Below are 22,995 nucleotides of genomic sequence, written 5' to 3'. Positions count from 1 at the left end.
CGCTTCACCCATCATCTTCTTTTCATCCATTTAATTCAAGTTTTCATCTGTTTAATTATGTTGGAAGATGGGATTATTAGATCATTCGTTGGTTATTTTCATCTCTAATTGATAGATCAATATAATCAGTACCAACATCAAATCAATCAATAAAAATACGAATCACTTGCTTCATTAGACACAAGGCACTTTTGATACTAAAACTAAACTTGAAATTGTTGGCAGAATTTAATATTATGTATAACTATATTTTGATTTTAGTGACATCGACGTCAGGATGGCCGAGTTGGTCTAAGGCGCTAGTTTCAGGTACTAGTCCGAAAGGGCACGGGTTCGAATCCCGTTCCTGACAAACCATTTTTTATTTTTTATTTTTTATAATTCTTCTCTTTGTTGATTTATTGTTTAATTTTTAGCCGTTTAGGTGAGTGAACTCAAGTTTTGGCTGGGTCAAATTCAAACATAAAACTCCGTAAATAGTTACTACTTATATGTGTCTATACATTTACATATAATTCTAACGTTGTTACTTGTTAGGAATTAGGAACTACGTAGTAACTTTTTGTTTCAGCGTAAAAAATACGTGTAACATCTAAACATTCAAATAAACTAACTATGTAAACGTCAAACTTATTTAAAAAAAAAAACAAATCAACTGTACAAAACATTAAACATTAAACTAAAACCTGAAACTAGCTAGCGCCTTAAACCATACATTTTTGGTAAATCATACACTATTTTAAACTCATCTTTTGGTTCATGTTGAACAACTAAAACAGAAAACCCGAAATCCGGTGTAGCTAACAAGTCACCAAGAATCCCTAACTCAGGATATTCACAAAACCCATCAAGACTAAGCCCACGTAACGGTAAACAATCAAAGTCATGGTGTCTTCCTAACACAACTAAATCAATAAGACCATTCATTGATAACAAAACATTAGTGGTATCGGCACCATCGTTAACCACCACCTCCTTCAACGACACCGCCCTCTCGTTCTCCTTTGGACAAGAAGCTTGAAAGTTCATTATCATGTCATAATTCTTAGCCTCATTCTTATCTTGTAACGAAGATTTCAACCAAACAACGACTACCTTAACATTTGGATGACTACCGAAAAGTCTAGTAAATGCTAGGGCTTCAAAATCATCTTCACCACCCATAACAATTATGGCTACTTGATAGACTCGAGTGTCGTTGATACCTAGCCGAGGGTCGGCTCGGTCGAGTAACAAGGCGACGGAACACGGTGCCTTTTCGAGAACCATCTTGTTAACTTCCCTTAATGTTTTAGAAGACTCTTCAATGATTCTCCCAACTTTGGTCCATTGTACTTGCATGTGGAAGGGTAGAATAAGTAGGCTTGCATCCTTTTGGTAAGCAAGGCTACAAATGTCATTATGCATGCTTTCGTAAGGAGATATGGCTACGTAGTGTTTCACTCGTGTATAGCCTTTAGACTCACGTTCGAGGTTTAAGAAAGATTCGAGTATACGATTCGAGTAAGCGAGTTTTTTCTTAAATGAAGGTAATGATTTGAGTTGATCCAAGGTTCCTATGATAGGCATGGTGCAACGTCCGAAGAGTGGCATGAGTTGGAGTAAGATCACCGGAATCGGCCTCGTTCGTGTAGGGTGAAACGCCTCGATAAGGCGTATGATTCCGGGTAAATTCTCTTCCTTGTAAAGACATGTTAGTGTTTGGAATGTATTGTTGTAGGTGGAATCTGTCACATTTGGTCTAAAAATTGCAGTGTATTGGCTTAATGGTTCGTAGAAATGTCTTACTAACGGTAATAATGCTCCACTAATGATCAAAAAATGAAGCATTGCTAATGTGTACGCCTCTCTATCCACCCACTGCAATTTCCATCAACATCAAACAAAAGGTGTTAGCAAATTAATCAATCGAAATACTTAAAAGAAGCAAAAGTAAACGACAATCCGTTCCAATCTGTTCTTTACGGTTACTGTTTGCAAAGAAGAAAGACGGTTTAAAGTGGGTAACATTTGGGCAAAAGTAATTTAGACTCTATTCTCTTCAACTTATTCAACTTATTTGTTAATTTTTCTTAAACTTAGATCAGACAAGATAAACACAGACCAAACTAGAAACAAACAGACCACACTAGTAAAACCAGATCAAACCAGAAAAAGAAAAAACACTCACAAAAAACATTCAAAGCAGAAATGTTAAGATCATAAACTAGAAAAATCAGACCAACCCAGGTGAAGAGAAAGTGGCAAAATCAAGTCCTTTTGTGCGAGTTAAGAGTTTATATGCGTACTATTCTTAACAAAAAACGGAATAAACTGTAAGTGTAAAAAATAAAAAGGAACGTAAAGCAACATAGAACATGAACTTGAAGAAAAAGAGAGAATTGAATACCGAGTACGTACATCTTTGTCTCTCAAAATCCCAAGTGCGGCAATATCCAATAACCCTTTAGAACATAGGATGAGTGAAAGGGCAATAGAGTTCCAAAAAGGAACACCAAAAAGCCTTGAAGTAAGGGTGGTTCCCAAAAACTTGCCCACATAACCCACAATCAACAAAAACTCAAGCTCAAAACTTCTTTTGGTCATAGAAAAGTAGTCAGTTTTGAGTCCTTGCATAGCACAATACAAAGGGAACAAAACATAAGAAGTTAGAGCTTCCAATTTCTGAGTAAAAACCAACGATAACGGGTACTCCGGTAACGTCAACGAAAATATAAACACCGGCAACAATTCATCAAGCACTTCTCCAATCCACGCCGCAACAAGAACAATCAAGAAAACGTACATGAAATGAGTGTTCGACATACTTCTTCCTTCCGGCGTTTGATTCACTATGTACAACACGAGGGGTCGAAAAACAACGAAAACTATTGCATAGTAAGCTAAAATGATTGACGACTTCTTCCAATCATTGCTAGCCCCGGATACAAGAGGCGGTACAATATTGGTCATGAAGACGTTTGTTACCATTAAGAAGATGTCAGGGATCAAAGCTATAGACGAAGCCATACGACCGATATCCGAGTTGCTTATGCCGAGATCATTAAGGTTGTGACAAGTAACCATGAAGAAGGTTTGTGCATTAAGAGATATCAATAATAGTAGGCTTCGAGGCGGTTTTCGAAGAGATGGGATGTGTTTGAATTGGTTTGTTGCTACAATTGCCATAGCACTGAATGCATATGACATGAATAAACTACACACTGTTATAATCACAGACCTCATTTGTATTCTTCTTATGATTACGCCCATGTTCGTTTCTAATCCTACCATGAATAACTGTAGTATGAACCCTACTGTCGACATCGTTTTCAGTACGTATAGGACTGCTGGTGGCAACAGTTTTTCGTAGTTGAATATCCGATTCGAAAATAAAAATCCCATTACAAGCACACCACCCTGTTTAAAAACATCACAATCATGTGTATTAGCTCGAGAATTACTTATCAAATTACGGACGAGTACCGTTCATGTAATTAATTAACGGATACCAAACAAGCCGTGAAGGGGTTATATATGAAACAACTCAAAAGGTGACAAATGTGACCTACTTGAAATGTAAATGAATAAGAAACCTTTTCACCGGTTTCTGTATGCTGCTTTTATTAATCCGTTCTATTTAACCCTAGCAATATAATTGAAGGCTTATTGTGATTACGAGATATGGGAAATGGAAAAACTTACGATCATCTGAGATGTGAACGGCATGCGAATAGGCTTAAGCAAGAACCAAGTGAAGGTAGTTACACCCAAGATTATAGAAAGATTACATAATATAATCGACGAGTAAGTATCGCGAAGATACAAATCATTGTCCCAAAAAGCTTTGTATACTTTACGTGGTTGAACTTCTTCGCATAAGAATGGCGTATTGTTCCATACACCTTCACTCCACCAATGATTTGCAGCTTCTGTATTATCACCCATTGTAAATTACATTTGTTTTTGCAAGCTTTTTACCTTATTTCTTCAAATTCAACTTTAATTTAGGGATAAATTGGATGTGTATGTTTTAGAGAGAATTGTTTCAGAAACTAAGCAATCAAAAAATATTATTTTATTTTTTGTTACAAAAAAAGAAGTGGTTTTGAAAGAATGGAGATTATGGAAGTGCTAAACTTGGAATTTTAATAAATTTGCTAATTAATTATTATGAGATTCTTTGTGTAAAATAATAGCCGTCTAAGATGCCTAAAGAAAGAAAACCTATGTTTGTTTATCATTCATTGGATGTTTTAGACATATACTCTATAAAACTATATGCATTTTAGTTATTACAATTCCCCTTCTAATTTACTATACTCTGTTTCGCAATTTGTGTACCATTCCTATGTCATTTTCTCCTATTAGTTGATAATAATGTAATTTTAAATATGAAAACAATTCCCCGTCTAATGTGCTATACTTTGTTTCACTATGTCTATCATTTCTGTGTCATTTTCTCCTAGCGGTTGATAATAATGTAATTTCAAACATGAAATAAAATAATTTCCCTTCTAATGTGCTATATTGTGTTTCAAAATTTGTGTACCATTCATGTGCCATTTTCTCTTATTGGTCAATAATAATGTAATTTCAAACATCAAAATAAAAATGATTGTAACTAAAAATGGTTGATTCACATTAGTTTGCTTTCTTGAGGTCAAGATCAAGTCAAATTATTCTGAGATCAAGTCAAAATTTGATCATTTGACCTCTAATGATCTTTTCTATTTTTCTTTAAATAAAAATTCTTGCTACTTTTATATTGTGGCCCTGTTCTTTTGGACTTTTTTGCAGTTCCATTAAGTTCAGTTCAGTTCAGTTCAGCTCCATTAAGTTCAGTTCAGTTCAGCTCCATTAAGTTCAGTTCAGTTCAGTTCACCTCCATTAAGTTAAGTTCAGTTCAGTTCAGCTTCATTCAGTTCAATTCAGTTCAAAAGAACGGATTCATCTTTCTTTGTAATTATTTTTATTCTTGATATTGCAATTAAAATTGACATTTATTACTTATATATATAATAATTATTATTATCGTTATTATTACTTAAATATTACTATTATTATATTAATATTATATGTAATTATTGTTATTAATAAATAATTATGATTATTGTAGTTATTATTTATTATTATGAGAATTGTTATAAATATTAACATTATATTAATTATTAATTATTTATTATTCATTATTTATTACTTATTATTTATATTAATTATTAATTATTAATTATTAATTATTTTATTATTTATTATTTTATTATTTATTATTTATTATTTATTATTTATTATTAATTATTAATTATTATTTATTATTTATTATTTATTATTTATTATTTATTATTTATTATTTATTATTTATTATTTATTATTTATTATTTATTATTTTATTATTTATTATTTATTATTAATTATTTATTATTTATTATTTATTATTTATTATTTATTATTTATTATTTATTATTTATTATTTATTATTTACTATTCATTAAGTTCCATTCAGTTCAGCTCCATTAAGTTCAGTTCAGTTCAGTTCAGTTCAGTTCAGTTCAGCTCCATTAAGTTCAGTTCAGTTCAGCTCAGTTCAGCTCAGCTCAGTTCAGTTTAGCTCCATTAAGTTCAGTTCAGTTCAGTTCAGTTCAGTTCAATTCAGCCAAATAAAGTTCAGAAGAACAGGGCCTGTGTTAAACTTTCCATTTGGATTGAACAGAAAAATAAATTTTAAAGGGACTTTATTATGCTCTGTTTGGCAACAATAAGTTTGGACAAATTAGGATAGGTTCGTTCAAACATCATGCTTGTTCTTTGTGTTCGTCTTTTAATTAGTATGGAGAACTTATACTATAAATAGCAAAATATAATATGTTCTTGAGATATCGCGAACAGAAGTTGTCTGAGGGAGATGATGGATTATACCACTTGTAGTGACCTTACGCGAGACTCACTAAGGGGAGTTGGGTAGACTTAGGTTCAATTCGTTACTCATATCATTTAGACTAGGTGTACGACAACCGATCAACCACCACCACCACCGCCCCCACCACCAATCCACCACAATAAATGAGTAAGAAACTAGCATAACATTACTTATAATCCAAAGTTGGTGCGTTATGCGTTGCCTCATGTGGAGCATAGTATATGTGGACATCATATGGCCAAGTTTACATCTCATGGCCTCTCTTTATCCTTTACCTAACTAGTTATCTACCCGTAATAATTGGTTCATAAAGTACTATATACATAGAATTAAAAAATCCAACAAATTAAAAAAAGAAAATATATTACCAAAATTTCACCAAGAAATTAAAACAGAATTATGGCTGAGACAAATGTGATCAAGGTGAAGGTGCATGGAATGTGGGCAAGTCCTTGGGTTAGAAGGGTAACTATTGCCCTTAAAATTAAGGGCATACCCTATGAATACATTGAAGAAGATTTGAAAAACAAGAGTCAATTGCTTCTTCAGTATAACCCAGTTAAGAAGTTGGTTCCAGTTCTTGTTCATGAAGGAAGACCAATTCCTGAGTCTTTGATCATTCTTGAATATATTGATGAGATTTGGAACAATTCACCAAAACTCTTCCCCCATGATCCGTATCAACGGGCCGAAGTACGGTTTTGGGCCGATTTTATCAACCTTCAGGTAGTTCTTTTGTTTTGCATTCCAATCTAGAGAGAAAGGTAGCCTAGTTTTGTTGTAAACTCGTAATTCTTACTTTCTTAGGCTAAATGAGTATAAAAATGTCTCTAGGTTGGGAAATATAGTAAAATTAGATGAATATACCACTTAAAAGTAGCAATGTGACATGACGTGACATGACGTGACATATAAAATTAAATTTGGAATGTGGGAATATAGGTAACAAATATTTCCTCCATCAAAAGTTCGTTCATCCATATAATATGTGTATATGTGTGGACTCAGGTTTTTGAGAAACTTCGGGATGTTGTTAAAGCCCGCAATGATGGTGAAGAGGAAAAAATCATCAAGGAAATCCAAGAAAACATGAGCAAATTGGAAGCAAATGTGAAGGATTTATATTCGGGAGCTACACATGTTAATGGAGAAATAATGGAAATCTTAGACATTTTGATGATCACATTGTTGCCAATTATTAATGGTGTTGAAGAATCCATTTCTGTCAAGTTCATACACCCAGAAAAATTCCCTTTGGCCTTTTCATGGATGAAATCCGGCGAGGCAGTTGCAGTTGTTCAAGAATCGGCTCCAAATCATGAAAATCTTGTCAAGTTTCTTCGAAAACTTAGACAGCTTTTCAGAAAAATGTAGGTCCTGTTTGGTTAGGAGTTGTTAGCTGGTTTGACTAGCGGTTAGCTGTTTGTATTAGCTGGTTTGATTAGCTGGTTGAATTAAATGTTTGTGTAAAAGTGTTTGGTAAATTAGTTGTTAGTTGTTTAGTATGTGATATGACCATTAAGGATACTTTGTTTCTTACTAGTATTAGTATTAGACTATTAGACAATAATTTATTATGCTAATTATCTTCTCTTTATTTTTAAAATAAGTATAGAATAAATAAATAAAATTATTTTCCCTTTAAAAAAAACATTTTTTTTAAAAAAATTATTCTTAATTTAAATAAATACTCCGTACATAAATTATTGATACGCAAATAGAGAAATGTTAATAATGATATTACAAGCATGATTGCTATAGTTCTAATTAAGTACTTCAACTTAATAATATAAATTTTATTACAACAAGTAACGAGTAGTAAATGGGGTAAAAGAAATAATGCATAAGGCTAAGGTTAATAAATGTTGTAATTTTAGGCAATATTAGGAGAAAATAGTAATTTTATATTCGCTTTCTTAAACCTCTAATTGCAAAAAGCTCATATTTTGAGCTTTTTGAGAATTAGTTTTTTCACCCCAAAACTCTCTTCCAAACCTCTCATAGCCAAACACTCCCAATTGCTTTTTAAAAAAGTTAATTAGACCTCTAATTCAACTCAAAAATCTAATTTTCCCTCAAACTTCTCATGACCAAACACCCCCGTAGTTTCCTCCTCACCAATTTTATGTTCTACCTATTCACCTTTCTGACCAAAGAAAGACATTTGACACGGGATTGTTCGGGTTGGATTGATTGAGTCATTCAGTTTGGTTCTGATTCAGTTTAGGTCCGTTCAGTCCCGTAATTTGTGTATCACTTAGTTTTGACTAATCACCAGTTGTTCGGGTATGGGTCAATTTTCTTATAGTTTCCTTCTGCCAACATTTTGTTTGTAATGTACTGGTACAGACTACAGAGCATGCTCTGGCTTTGTGTACTTTGAAGTTGTGGTTTAAGATTAAATCATCAACTGTTAAAAACAAAACAGAACTTTTAATGTTCAAATAACAGATTAAGAGCTGGAGATCGACACAAAAACTTGTATTCATTAGCAAACATAACACAAAACACAAAAAATCGGAAGCCCTCGAAAGCACGTGGCTTATGCACACATGACTAATGACTAGTCCCGAACCCAAACAACTACCACTTCTTTTCTGTTATTAGAAATACACAAGTATTTAAACTTGTTCCCTATATCAAAAACGATAAATTAGTTACTATAATGGTTCAAGGCCATGGTTGTACCACTTAGTTTACGCTAACTAATACTTGTTTCTCTTGTGGTGCTTCCCAAGCTTATGATAGTGAAATCTTTGTTCCTTCTTCATCTTCCTATTGTGTGTCGAAAGTGGAGGAATACTCTGCTCGTGCCTGAAAAAGTTCTCTGGGTCGAATTTGGTCTTAATTTCCACCAACCTATCGAAGTTATTCTTGAAATACTTCAAACCCCATGTACGAGCCTCATTGACATTAGTATTACCATCCTTATTCATCCCTAAATCAAGATCCCTATAATTAATATAAGCTTCCCTAGGATTCTTAGACACAAAAGGCTCCATATACTGATACAAGTCCCTAATCCAAGCCATGTTTGAACTCTCACCAGCTTGACCATCTTGCCATGTTGCCACGTATTGGATCATGTAGATAGTCCCCTTCCTATGAGGGAACGGGGTTTCAGACTCCGCTACCCTACTCATCATCCCACCATACGGGTTCCATATCATGATGTAACTTTCTGACTCCATCAACTTCTTCCATAGTCCTTCAAGCCCGGCTTCAGAGATTGGTTCCCTAACGAAATCTGACTTAGCCTTAAAGTAGTTCCTAAACAAGGGCTTCCCTTGGAGTAAAACATCAGTGCTAGTCCCAGTAGGGTACCCTCCAATATAGACAACTGACTCAACCCAACTCATTTCGTTGCAGTCTTTATTAGTCAACCCTAATTCAGGGAGACTTCGGGCCATGGTTCTAAGCAATTGATTCGCGTTACCTAAGTAGAGCGCGTTGAACAAGGCTTGAACAGTTTTCTCAGTGGTGTTTGGGATTGTACTAGGCATGATTTCTACTCTGATGAAAAGATTTTCATCGAGTTTATCAGCTACTTGCTGCCATTTATACAAGAGCTTAGTCAACCCTTGGTCTAATGTTTTGATTACTGTAAAAGTTGTTACAGTTTCAGGAACAGGAACAAGTTTAACCTTCCATGCAAGAATTACCCCAAAACTACCACCAGCACCACCTCTGACAGCCCAAAACAGATCCTCCCCCATCGATGCTCGGTCGAGAATCTTTCCATTGGGGTCCACCAACCGAACATCGATCACATTATCAACTCCTAGACCATACTTTCGCATCATAGAACCATAAGCACCACCAGTAATATGGCCTCCTATACCCAAACTGGTGCACAGTCCTGCAGGAAATCCATGCACCTTGCTCTGCTCAGATATCCTGTAATAGAGCTCCCCAGTTGTTGCCCCAGCCTCAGCCCACGCGCTGTTATCGTCGATATCAACAATAACAGACCGCAGTTTCGACATATCAATCACAACGAAGGGATCACCCATCTCAGAAGCATACGAGACACCCTCGTAATCATGACCTCCGCTACGCACCCTCAGCTGAATCCCAACCTTTCTAGCACAAACAACAGCAGCTTGTACATGGGATTCATCCAAGGGCATGTAGATTAGTTGTGGTTTTTCAACTGAAGGTAACAAAAACCTTAAGTTATTCGCGGTCGAATTCAGGATAGCAGAGAAGGAATTATTGCTAGGAGTGTAACATGATGTTGGAAATGGATTTGGTGGACTAATGTTCTTTGAAAGACAATGAAGAAAATTAGATTGTAAATCATTTGAGTATGCTACAGAAGAGCAAAGTGAGAAAATTAGGAGCAATGTTAAGGGAATAGTATTGCTAAAAAACCCCATAATTTTCATTTTTAAAGTCTTGTTTAATTTTGAGGGGAAATTGATGATTGAAATTGTTTATGAATAAGGCAGTATTTATACTAGATAATGATGACTTTGATTTGAGGTAATGCAATCGTCATGTGTTGATTATTGGGTGGGTTATTATTAGCCTATTAGTATAGTGGTGCTAAATTTTTTAGATTTTTTTTTCTGTACTGTAATTTTTCTTTTTTTGGTTGAAAATAAATAAATAAAATTGATTTGGAGTCAAAGTCATTAACAGGTAATGAAAATGGAAAAAATGGAGTTGCATGCTTGGCCACTTTAAAAGGATAAAGTGGGAATATGGGGATAGATATTTGGTCAATAGTTTATACAGTAATTAACACTAATCATGGGTTATTAAATTATGACTAAGATTAAAATAGAGTGCTGATCTTCCTACAATTTAGGCCACAATCTGGAAGCCTCCAACTCAACTTTATTTGTTTGATTGTCATTATGACTATGACCTAGTAATTAACACTAATCATGGGTTGTTAAAATTGTGATTAAGAATGTTGCATCAAACAACTTACATGATAATAGAAGAGTGTCTTTGAAAAAAAATATTTATTTTATTAACGTTTGACACATACTCCGTACTCCATATAGGTTAGTTTTTTTGGTGTAGAGAAAGCCGGTGCATAAATGATGCACACAAGATTAGATTTCAAGTACGGAGCATTACACATCACTTACTTATCTATTTCAATTGACTAAGATAATTGACATCCATGCGTATGTTAATAAATAAAAGAATAATCTCACACTCTTACTAAATAATGAACAAGTATTATATAACGTTTGATCCCATGCGTTGATGACAAATTGACAAGGGATACTATGGTATAATTAACCTTTGAAGTATCCTGGAGTTCTAACTTTGTAAGGCCTCTTATCTATAAAACATTATCACAGTTTGATGCTAATTAAACTAGATTAAGTTGTAATTAGTGGAAGTTGGTTCAAGAGATTCCCCATTCCTGATAACCAAGCATCCATTAATTAGGTAATTATAATATCTACCTTAATTTTGGACCCTTGCCATGTGCACAAACCCCACTTACTAATGCAACATTACGCCATTGCCATTGTTAATGCAAGGCTATGTCTTAATTAATTATTATATTAGCTGGAAGGTATAAAATGCAGCAATTTATATTACTAATAAAGGTAATGAACCCAATGATATATGTAGTTCATGGGTTGTAATAAGCCTATATATTTCCTAAATTGGAAATAATTTAAGAACGTATGTCAAAATCACGCGTTGATCGATTTTGTTAATGTTTAAAACTCCTACCGTCTCTTAATCTTCGCTTCGTTGCATTTTTTTGGTTTATAAAGTTTGACCATGAATTCTCATTATAGTCATATGGGGTTTTGTTAGATTCTATTTAATGTATATTTTTTGAATATCAAATTTTTAGAACTTTTACGTGTGTATAATTAGACATATTTACGTTTTAAGTCGCGTCTTTAAGACCATGAAAAGTCAAATAGAGCAAACAAAAAGGGCCGGAGGGAGTACTACGGTACTACCTATAAGTTAATGTTTTTTTTTAACTTATAATATACAAAGTATAGCCCTTAAGGTTGTATAATATCGTTTTCCTACTAACAATTGGATTGTTAAGGGAAATAATATTGTTTACTATGCTAATTGCTGTCCGAAACAAAATACATACAAGTGGATATAGCCTTTTTGTGGGGTTAAAAGAGTCGGATGATTATTGGTTTCCAACTTTCCAACCAATTGAAACGGAGTTAAATTACAAGAGGAGGAGCCTCTCCCAATAAGCTTTTAGTAGACAAATTCTGGTGTCAAATAAGAAATAAGTACTTCATTTTCTTTTAGAAAAAATAGCCAGATTTTTGGAATTTTCATTAACCTTGAATATGTTAAACACTTTCTATTTCAGTTTGTTTCAAAAAGTTGTTGATCCATCTTCTTTATTTTGTTTTTGACAATAACTCGTCACTCTCAGACGAGATGATGATATTAGTAGGTCAGGACCCGTGTGAGCTAATGATATAAGGCTCCGGACAAAGCCAAATTTTATAAACTTTCATCATGATCTAGTAAGTCAGGACCCGTGTGAGCTAATAAACAGGCAAGGTGATTGGTATATTATTACAGAATACGTACTTAAAGAGACAAATCAGAAAGAAAATTGGGAAAAACATTAAAGCACGGAGATAGGAGGGAAAATGTAGAATTACTTCATGTCATCCTTGAACATGCACTTTCTTTAGTATCCTCACCCTCACTTCTCTCTATTCTCCCACTATAGCCAATACACAATAATCAACACCATACTGTGTATTACTACCTCGGTCCTTTTTTATTATCCTGTATTTTTTGAGGTGCCCCTTAAGTTTACCCAATACTTTAAATGGTAAGTTTTCCTACTTTCTCTCTCTCTACCTCTCTTCTCATGAGCGTACTTTACCAACCCTTGTGTATAATTTACACCTAAGCCTTAATCAAGCGAAATTTGTTTTATGGGGCAATATAAAAAAAAGGGATTAGTTTTTAAACATGGTTGCTTTGAAGGAAGGGGTTAAAAGCTTGTTGCAGGCAGCGATAAGGTCAACACTAGCAAAAAGCCATAAAGAAGTGATATTATGAAAGAATTTTGGATAATATTGGGTGATTACAACTTAATAGTAGTATTAATTTAGTGAACTTGATTTAGGTAAAAATAAAAGCCGGACTCGGATAGGGATCAAAGTGTCGGACCCTTAAAATCCCGGGATGTGTTGTGTTGTGTTGTGTTGTGTCGACACACGGACACAGTATGGTGGGAGTCCGAGCATTGCAGGAATAAAATTTATGTCTTCATGATTGAGAACACTACTTCCAGTAAGCCATGTTGAAGAAGGGATTAAAGAGGTAATAATTGCACATATACCAAGTGTACACCCAAAACCAACTTTGTAATTGATGATTGATAAAATTATCAGTAGAAAAACAGACAAAGGGATGATGAAATGACTTAATTGGGAAGTTCATTATGCCTCCGACAAATTAAAGCTCAAACTTTCTTTTAGTGGGTCCAAAGTTATACTCGTAGTATCATATAAGCTCCATTTCATAGTGATATTTACGAGTACTATTTGCATAAATGTTAAGACAAAAGAGAGAGTGTGTTAGGTGGGCAAGTATAATGAAATATGGATAAAATAAGAGAGAAAGAGTGTAAAAAAGGTGGGTGAACATTAAAAAGAAAAATGAATAAAGAGAAAGTGGATGGAAATGTGTAAATGTTGTGAGATAAGAGGGATACGATAACAAATATTCATGTCCAAAAATAGTACTGTGTGGAACATAATGTAAAGAACACTATGAGACGGATTAGAAGGAAAATATAAAGATCATTATAAAACGGGAGTAGTACGATTGTTAGATTTAAAAAGCTAATAGTCAAATAGACATGTTCGTTTCCTAAGAGAGAGGGCATGTTATTCTTAGGGAAAGATCAAACTTCAATGAAATTCCTCACCTACTAAAGAAAATTTAAATTGTTGTTTTTCACATTTATTCCTCCACAAGAAGGTTGGCTTTATTATCTTTAGCTAATTGTAAATTTCAAGTGTTACATTTTTATAAGTTAAAGAAGTACTAGGGAAGAAAAAAAAATCAAATTCCTAGATTGTGTTTATACCTTCACAACTTTTGACTCCAATTTAATCATTATAGCTAATCCCCATGCTTTGTGGTGTTAGTTCCTTCACAACTAGCTTGGGAGGATGACCCATTCAACCCCCAAATTCACTAATTACAGTAAGGTATTGATTGTCTTTGAACTATGTACATACCCAACAAAGGTGGCGAAATGGCCAAGGAAGGGCCGCTAATGCGTGCTTGGATGGAAAAATAACCCCCTCACTCTTTTTTACTCTCTGTTCCCACTTTGTTTCCCACAATTTATGGTACAGAAGATTCAAACTCGTAAGACAATTATCTTTACCTAGTCATTGTAATTAATAAATCACTTGGCTCGAAAGGTATCATTGATAATCCTTTTTTTTTTGGTTTTGAGAAAAAAACTATGATAATCCATAATTTGGAACACTAAACTTGAAATTAGTTTTTTTTTTTAAAAAAAAGACAAATACTCCGTAAAAAAAATAGAAGATGAATAATTGGTTGGTGTAAATGTCAATGTCAAGATTGTCAACCAAAGATATGGTTAAACTTTTCAATAGGGATGGTACAAAATTGGGTGTATTACATGAATAGATCGAACCCCCACCTAAATGGTTGTGCCGTAAAACTTTTAGGTGAAATTCCAATAATGCATTCTTCTAAGCTGACTCTCTAGTCTATGGTTTCTAGCGGTAACCTTACTCTACTCATATTTGTAGACCAGTGGGAAGATATCAATGAATTCAGGCATTCAGCTCCTTGATAGACTCTTGTAATTGTTCCGAACGTCTCAAATTCCAAAAACATCAGCGTATCCGTAACGCTAACATTCGGCTGGAGAAAAATTATTACTCTCCTCATTCCCTAGTCCTCTGTTTCTAAACAATTGATAGCTCATCAAATTAGTATATAGTATTATAGTTCCTTAATTTTGTATATTAATTATGTTTGTAAATGTTAAACATATAATAATAAGTAGTTTTGGGGATTGAATAATGCATCAAATTATTGGGTGAATAACATTTATATTTGTATTCATGGATGCCATCATTGACTTTTTATTTTTATTTTTTTTGGTTCATCATGTTTCATTGTTTCAAAAATTTACTTTTCATTTTCCCTCCCCTTTAGTACACAAAATATATGACCAATTTTATTAAGTAGAAAACGTGCATTATACGGGTGAAGTAACTTTTACTTCCAAGTTAAAACAAGAACAAAAACATTCTTCGTATTCTTCTCAATTTAAGAAGCATCTCATGACTACAATATAGCAAACTTTGACGAAGCAAAGAATCTACATTTGAAAATGAACTTGTTTGAGTGAAATTAAGGGTGGAAATAATTGAATGGGAACTTAAAAAGTAAAGTCTGTCTTTATTTGATGTGTGGAAAAGCATATCTTCAAGTCGTCCAACTAACATAAAGTAGTCCAATGGACATTTCAAACGTGTGGAATTTTACAGAAAAAGAGAATTTTAATGGGAGAAATTTCATTAAATCAACCGCAGAAATAAATAAAAAATATCTCCCTCCTCAATTAAAGTCGAATTATCTATCTATATGAAAAGTTAAAGGTTTTTCATGTTCAAATCATAACTTGATGTTTTTAGTCAAAAAGGTAATGATTTTGGCAACTCGCGAAAAACTGAGCTTAAAGTCTATGGTTTTATCGGGTTTTCAGTTGCCACCATAAAATACAGAGTAGTCACATACTCACATCAGTTTTTCAAATCATTTTTTAGTGAATATAAACAAGTTGCATTTGAAGGAGATAATTATCCCTCAGGATTTCAGTAATACAAAGGGTCTATATTGTGTATAAGGATAATTCCTAAAATAATATTCCGTACACACAAGAATATAAGCTAAACATAACTACTAAGAGTAATTAACTAATTACATAATCTATCAGTAATCAGTACGTTTGCAACTGATTATCCATGGAAAATCTATTTAGGATTAACGTTTCAATTTCTGGCACGTGAAAACTTCAGAAAACTTGAAGCTTGTTGACAGATTTTTGGCTAGAGGAAAGTTTTCCCACAATAGTTTGTGTTCACTTTTGTTTACAGCATCTTCCTTTAACTTCTTCCAGTACCAAGTACACTAGTACTATTGCCCCATTGTTGTAATGTTATGAAAACCTGCCCCCCCCCCCCCCACCGGAGGGGTCTGTTGCTTATGTGTTTATATTTCGTTTTTCTCGTTTCCTAGGTTTGTTATGAATCCCCCCTTGCCCCCCCGAGGGTGTTCTGTCACTTCTGTATTTATATTTCTTTTTTCTCATTTGCATGCAACCTATGTTGTCCCTCTGTGTAACTCTATGAACATGCCATGATGCCACAGAAAAGAAGTTACTACTTTCCAAATTGATCACTTCCCTAGACCCTAAAAATATGACTAAATTAGATGTGATTTTACTACAGATTCTCATGACAAGCTGCTTGTTATATGCATGTTTTATTACTGGTCTACCCTGGTAGGCTTGTACTCCCTCCGTGGCTCCATTCCACAAAGTATATTGTATTTGTGAAATATAATTAGAAATCTTCTTCCCATTTTTAGAGTTTACGTATGGATACAAGTTCAAACTAGTCCTATAGAAAGCTTCCTATGTCTCTATAGTTCAGCCTTCTCCTGAGGGTTTGGTAAAGTATAATGCAATGTTGACATTTTAGATCGATCACTTTGTTATCTTTTCTCAAAAGAAATCTTGCAATGTCTTTCACTCTTTCAGATAGGTAACTATCAGAGGAACTTTTATTTTCTTGGATTAAGGATTTAATTTTAAGTGTTTTGCATGTAACAAGGGCTCCTGATTCCTGAAGTAAGGAAAGCAGCAGTATTCAGCTATTTTACCCAATGCCTAGTGATAGCAGCATACAATTAACATGTCTTAGTTTGATAAAAGAAAATGCATTTTTCTATGCAGATAGATATGACTTACGAGCTTCACCTTCTGGCATCCCTGCATCTGCTCAGGCTGCAAAAACAAATTTGAATGCTTGAATTTGCTATGTTGTCATTCTTGTCATGCTGCTGCAAAGTATTGGGATTTAACCCATGATGATCAAGCGCTCTTCCAATATGAGCGCTTGCATTTGCCTCCTGCGGTGTTTCAACATATACCAGTAAACAGGTATTAGGTATACAGTAACTGATGAACAGTTCAGCATGGCAGCAGAAAAAAGAAGAAATAAACTTTTTCTTGAGAGGGGGGGGGGGGGGGGGGGGGACTTAATCCTAAAGTCCCACGAAATATTCGCACAACAAAAATGTAATAATGGGACTCAACCCACAACCTCATGGTTGGAGGTGACAGAGATCTGCCAAATTAGCACCCCACTGAACTCCCAGTCCATAGCACAATGGTATATTCGCTGAAGAGCCTAAAACTCGATAGTCACAAACGAGCAAAATCTAAAGAACTTACTACTCAGTCCTTAGTGATTAGTCAAAACAGTTTTGTAACAAAAAGAATTTGCTTATTCAAACCTTAATCAGTAATATTCGAGTGCAAGTATGCTCCCACCATCAAGTAAAAGTTACCTCATGTAAACAGAATGCAATTCTTAGGAACGGACAGATTGTTTGATACAGCATTAGTTTTTGGCTCCATACAGCCTCTGCATTCCAGAAAAATTGGGTTAATAGTACTCCAAAACAGGTATATTCGTTATTAGTAAATATAAATATGATAATTTCACTCTTAGTTTTTCCATGAGACAAGTTGACAGAGAAATCAACTATAATCAGTTAGTGCTCCTTGTCAAAATTGACCATGTTCTTCTAAGAGGACACCATGAAATTGTGAAGTCTAAGCATGTAACTGATGAACTACAAAGGAAGAAAATTAAAAGTGTAAAATGTGAAAAGAAAGTACTAACAATTATGAAAGCGATTACGCGAATCTGGGAAGCATCTCTAAGGATCCACATTTTGACAAATTGGCAACCAGGTCCAACACTGCTCACATTTTCATTTAACTGACAAGAAATACATATTCTAGAAGGGAATGGATAAATGGGTTCATGGTTGATATATACCTATTTGAACAGCTGCTTCCAACCAACAAGGAGATCCTTTTATGATAGACAAAGTAAACAGTAGCTCCTCCAAGGAAACAACAGTCAACCAATTACAAGACCTTCGTACCAGGAAACAACAGTCAGCCAAGATTTTTGGAATATGAAGATACAAGCATGGCAACCACAGGTAAGGGATGACCTAATTTGATAACAAAAAGTCTGCATTACACTATCTTTGAAAAATAGTTTTTGTCACCCAGAATCAGAAGGATACTTGTGGGTAGATTCCTAGTGCAATTATCACATGATCATATCAAATTCTCAGGAATGTTCTGCTGGAAGATAATTCGAAACCTTCATGGAAGAATTTTCCTTAATAGTTTTTTATCTCGAACACCATCATATAGGAGTTCATATGCATGGTAAGTTATGTAGCTCCTCTTTAGCAAGTCCTCCACAATAATCTTTGGGGCTGCTATCTCCCTTTTCGTAGAACTGAAAATACCCTCCACAACTTCTGGAACAATACCTTCATGCACCATAACATGGATAATTTTAACAGCTTCATGGATCTTTTGTTTCAAGCAAAGACAATTGAGTACTCTTCCACAAATTGCTAGAGAGGGCTTAAATCCCTTCTCTATTTTCTCCAGGAGGAATTTATAGCCGGCAATTTCATTACCCGCTTTGCAAAATCCATATACTAATGCACAGTAAGTGTAACTATCTGGAGGGCAGCCCTTCTCAATCATCTCATGAAAAAGCCTGTGAGCCATGTCCATGTTCAGTCTTTCACCACATGCATTGATCACAATGTTGTATGTTGCTGTCGTATGTGAAAGTCCGTATTCTTGGTAGATCTTTCTAAACAGCTGGTAAGCTCCATCCAAATCACCCTTCTTACAATATCCATTTATCAATGTGCCAAGAACTACAAGATCCGGTGTCAGACCCTTGCACCTCAACTCCGCCAGCAACTCTAACGCTTCATCTAGTTTTTGAGCACTACAGAAGCTGTCTATAAGTATATTGTATGTAATAAGGTTAGGACTGCAACCTTTCTCCACCATTGTTTCAAAAGTTCCCTTAACAGCTTCAAATTTTGCAGCCTTGCAGAGCCCATCCAACAGAGTATTGTATGTAATCACGTCTGGAGTAACACCATGATCCCACATTTTATCTATAAGTTCGATTGCTGTATCCAACTTCAGCTGTTTGCAATACCCGTCAATTAGTGTATTAAAGGTGAAAATGTCAGGTAAACATCCTCTTGCTATAGCATCATCTACCAGGTTATTCGCATCAGACAAGCAACCCATTTTGCATAGTCCATTTATAACTGTGTTATATGTCCATATATTGGGGGAGCAACCAGCTCGTGCCATATCATTTATCATCTGTAAGGCTTCAAGAATCATTCCCTGCTGAGATAAGCCTTTAATCAACGTATTGTACACAATAATTTTAGCCTTCAATCCTTTCATCTCTGCCTCACTAAATATGAGCATGGCCCTCTCAACATCACCATTCTTGCATAAGCCATCAATTAAAGAGCAATATGTATACTCATCGGGTGTAAAGCCTCTGAATTTCGCATTACGGAGTACCATCTCTGCACTTTGTACCTTGCCTAGTTTGCAGTAAGCATCAATGATGGAGTTGTATGTGAAAGCATCTGGATCAAACCCTTTATTTATCATTTGATGCAGGTAGTCCTCAGCCTCAACAGCCCCAGAATTCTTACAAAGTCCACGTATGAGTAAGTTGTATGTCACCACATCTGGAGTAAAACCCTCAGTTTTCATGCTATCTAGTAAGCCAGAAGCCTCATTAACTAAATTATTCTCACAAAAGCCTTCAATAAAAATGTTGAATGTAAATAAATTTGGTGAAGTCCCCCTCTTGAAAACCTTAGTTAAAAGTTTTTGACTTTCTAGGACACCCCCCTTCCTGCAGAGCACATGTATCAGCTTGTTAAATGTAAATATATCAGGGCAAATTTCATGGCTAAGCATCTGACAGAACAACTTTGATGCTTCAACTTCATATTCCTGTTCATAAAGACCACCTATTAGGGTACAGTATGCAACTGCATTGGCATCGCACCCATGAGAAGGCATGTTCTTAAGAAGTCTCAAAGCAGCATTTAACTTCTCAGTTCTACAAAAATACTTAATCCTGATTGTATAGGTGTATACATCAGGACATATCCCTTTATCTCTTAACCTCAAATAAACTTTATGTGCTTGATTGAAGTGACCATGTTCAATCAGGATATTCATGATCGCATTGTAGGACATGACTGACGGCTCACATTCGTAAAAATCCATCTTCTCAAACACATCAACCGCCTCCTGAAGCTTCCCTTTCTTCCCATAATTCCTCATAGCCCCAATGTACACTCCCTCAACAACACCACTATTGATATCCCTTCTCATATCCGATAACAAAGACTCCATAGCTTCGAATTTCCCATGTGAACCAAGCTTATCTATAATGCATTTATATGTCAACAAATTATGCTTGAATCCCTCCTCATTCTTAACTGATTTGAACGTTTCGAGCGCCTTCATAGGATCTTTCTGATGTTTCATCACAGCTGCTACATGTTTTGCTAGTAAGGGTCTACTCATCCCAGAGAAATTCCACTACCTCAAAATTTCAAGATATACCCTTTTCATTTTTAACACTAATACCATCAAACTTAACAGAACAGAGCTACTGTCATTTCATCGAACAGATGGTGTGCTTGATTCCAATACGAACAAACCAAAACTTTTCCGCCGAAAGAAATCAAATTTGACATTACCCAGAACTTAATTTTTCTTGATTGGACATTTTTCTGAAACTATATGAATTGGTTATTGTTAAAATTTGGAATTTTTGAGTATAAAAAACGTTAAGTAATTGGGTGAAAATCGAGTAAGAATGCACCTGGAATTAAGGTAGTGGCGATATAAGAGGAAATAAGACAAGGAGGAAGTGTAAAAAACCTAGCTTCGAGAATGAAGCGAAGGTTACTGGATTGAAATTGCTAGAAAATGGAAATAAAAGAAACTCACTGGCGAGTGGCGAGAGGTTGAAGAAACTAGAAACTAGAAACTAGAAAGGGGAGGGACACCGCGCAACTGATGATTTTTTTTTTTTTTTTTGTTAGGCAAGGAAAATCCCGCGAAACCCATAAGCCAACCCGGGCAATCCCCACCCATAGGGGGTAAAATCGTCTTTCCGTACAACATAGTAAGGAGGTTATTTCAGTCATTTCAAGTGGAAAAATATGTATTAGCTCCGTTTTATAAAGATCTTTACGACTACTATTTGCACATATTAAGACAAAAATAGAAAAGTTGGTTGAATATATAAAACATGGGTAAAGTAGTAAGATAAATGGGTAAAAAGTTGGGTGGGTGGAAGAAAAAAAAAATCAATAAAGTAAGTGAAAAATTGTAAATATTGTGGGTAAAAAAAAAAAATCAATCAAGTCCAAGGGCATGTTCGGCAGTAGCGTTTGAGGTAGCGGATAGCGTTTTAACCGAGTCAAGACGCTACTTGTAAATTTTGTAAGTGTTTGGCGAGTTAGCGGTTTAGGTAGCGGTTAGCGGCAGAGGTAGCGGTTGAGAGTAGCTTTTATCAAACGTTAAAATTAGTAGCGTTTAAGATAGCGGGTAGCGTTTGACAAATTTATATTAAAATTTTAAAAAATATTCAGGTTTTATTTTATTTTATAATATCAACCGCTACTTTTACCGAACACTCATATCAGTTACCCGCTACTATTGACCGCTACCCGCTACGCCAACCGCTACCCGCTATTCAATCCTACCCGCTATCCGCTACCGCTACTTTTGCCGAACAGGACCCAAATATAGAATAAAGCAAAGTGTAAAAAACATTATGAAACGGATTAAAACAGAAAGTTAAACCTCATTTGAAACGGAGGTAGTACGTCACTACAATAGGGTAAATTGAAAAACAATAACAAGTGAGTTGTGAATAATGCAAATAAAATGGCATTTTCGAAATTAAATCAACAAGCAAAAATTAGTGGAAAAAAATAATTAATAATGTCAATTAAATTAATAAAAAGTATGGTAAATTGTGATTTATGTTTAAAAAAAAAAAGGAATTTCGACATCTTTAAGCAATTTCTACATAAATTGCTTGTACACTATTACCGTAGTGGTATTAATGGAATGGGGAGTAGATTTAAAAATGGACGAACAGTCGAATTAGTTGCAGGAATAACAATGTCAAGATTGTAACTTTACTTTCTTTTCCTTCCTACTATATTGTTTTTTTTTTTTTTTTTTTTTTTGTGTTAGTACCCGCTTTACCCTTAGGGCTAATCCGGATTCGGGGAGAGTTTTGCGTGGATAGGTTTAAGTTCCTCCCAATAGCTGTTGCGGGGGATCGAACACGGGTTCTCCCTACCAAGTTCAACCCCAATCAACACTGAACTAACAAGAAATTGATTCCTACTGTATTGTACTAGTGTGCTAAACGAGTATTGTCGTCAAAGAAACAACACCACTGCACCCGCAGCCTGCAGGGTTTGCACCAAATTGGCTAACGGGATTAAACACTTTATAAGAACATAGGAGTCTACAACATGGTTATTAAAATCACAATTCAAATCGTAGAATCTTACAATTAGATTTACGATTCTACACTTTCGTCTTGACTAGCGAAAACCCTCGTAAATTTGAATCACTAAGAAAGTTGTTAATTATTGCCTATTTAGCTAGTAAATCAATTACAGAGTATTAACTTTTTCACCTAATAAGCTCTTTCAATGAAATTTGAGAATAAAATTTTGATTATACTTGTTCAGATTCTACAATTTGATTCTACGATTCAATTTTACGATTCAATTCTAAGAGTCCTTTCCGATTTAAAGTAGAACCCCAATTTTGATAACCTTACAGTTTGACAATTTATCATTCATTTTTCGGTTAGTTCATGAAATGACCATGAGGTTTCACAAAATTCACAAAATGTCTTTCATGTTTTCAT

At 34.7% G+C, this 22,995-nt stretch overlaps 4 protein-coding genes and 1 non-coding gene across 6 annotated transcripts; 2 read left to right on the top strand and 3 right to left on the bottom strand.

The window, feature by feature from the left end:
• The first annotated feature begins 271 nt into the window (after window positions 1-271).
• Window positions 272-352, top strand: TRNAL-CAG (transfer RNA leucine (anticodon CAG)). The gene has a single exon. It is a non-coding gene; the product is annotated as a tRNA-Leu (tRNA).
• A 304-nt stretch (window positions 353-656) lies between these two features.
• Window positions 657-4,954, bottom strand: LOC110798944 (cation/H(+) antiporter 14-like). The gene is made up of 3 exons (XM_022004142.2): window positions 3,685-4,954; window positions 2,401-3,399; window positions 657-1,860 (listed from the first exon to the last, which is right to left on the bottom strand). Exons 1-3 carry the CDS (start codon window positions 3,925-3,927, stop codon window positions 697-699), a joined length of 2,406 nt encoding a protein of 801 aa, XP_021859834.1. The 5' UTR covers window positions 3,928-4,954; the 3' UTR covers window positions 657-696.
• A 1,262-nt stretch (window positions 4,955-6,216) lies between these two features.
• Window positions 6,217-7,435, top strand: LOC110799319 (glutathione S-transferase U9-like). Its single transcript, XM_022004564.2, has 2 exons — window positions 6,217-6,622; window positions 6,905-7,435. Exons 1-2 carry the CDS (start codon window positions 6,296-6,298, stop codon window positions 7,268-7,270), a joined length of 693 nt encoding a protein of 230 aa, XP_021860256.2. The 5' UTR covers window positions 6,217-6,295; the 3' UTR covers window positions 7,271-7,435.
• A 927-nt stretch (window positions 7,436-8,362) lies between these two features.
• On the bottom strand, window positions 8,363-10,331 carry LOC110799309 (berberine bridge enzyme-like 13). The gene has a single exon (XM_022004551.2). It carries the CDS (start codon window positions 10,282-10,284, stop codon window positions 8,602-8,604), a length of 1,683 nt encoding a protein of 560 aa, XP_021860243.2. The 5' UTR covers window positions 10,285-10,331; the 3' UTR covers window positions 8,363-8,601.
• Window positions 8,363-21,128, bottom strand: LOC110799301 (putative pentatricopeptide repeat-containing protein At1g74580). 2 transcript variants are annotated; one of them, XM_056830306.1, is made up of 3 exons: window positions 17,842-21,128; window positions 17,504-17,580; window positions 8,363-17,062 (listed from the first exon to the last, which is right to left on the bottom strand). In XM_056830306.1, exon 1 carries the CDS (start codon window positions 20,613-20,615, stop codon window positions 18,339-18,341), a length of 2,277 nt encoding a protein of 758 aa, XP_056686284.1. In that variant the 5' UTR covers window positions 20,616-21,128; the 3' UTR covers window positions 8,363-17,062; window positions 17,504-17,580; window positions 17,842-18,338. The 2 variants fall into 2 exon arrangements, with proteins under 2 accessions (XP_056686284.1, XP_056686285.1); XM_056830307.1 differs by having other exon boundaries at window positions 18,001-21,128.
• Window positions 21,129-22,995: the final 1,867 nt, after the last annotated feature.

The sequence above is a fragment of the Spinacia oleracea genome, chromosome 5, assembly GCF_020520425.1.
Source record: "Spinacia oleracea cultivar Varoflay chromosome 5, BTI_SOV_V1, whole genome shotgun sequence".
Lineage (NCBI taxonomy): Eukaryota > Viridiplantae > Streptophyta > Magnoliopsida > Caryophyllales > Amaranthaceae > Spinacia > Spinacia oleracea.
Note: the sequence above shows the minus strand (reverse complement) of the source record. Positions and strands in the feature narration are given on the sequence as shown.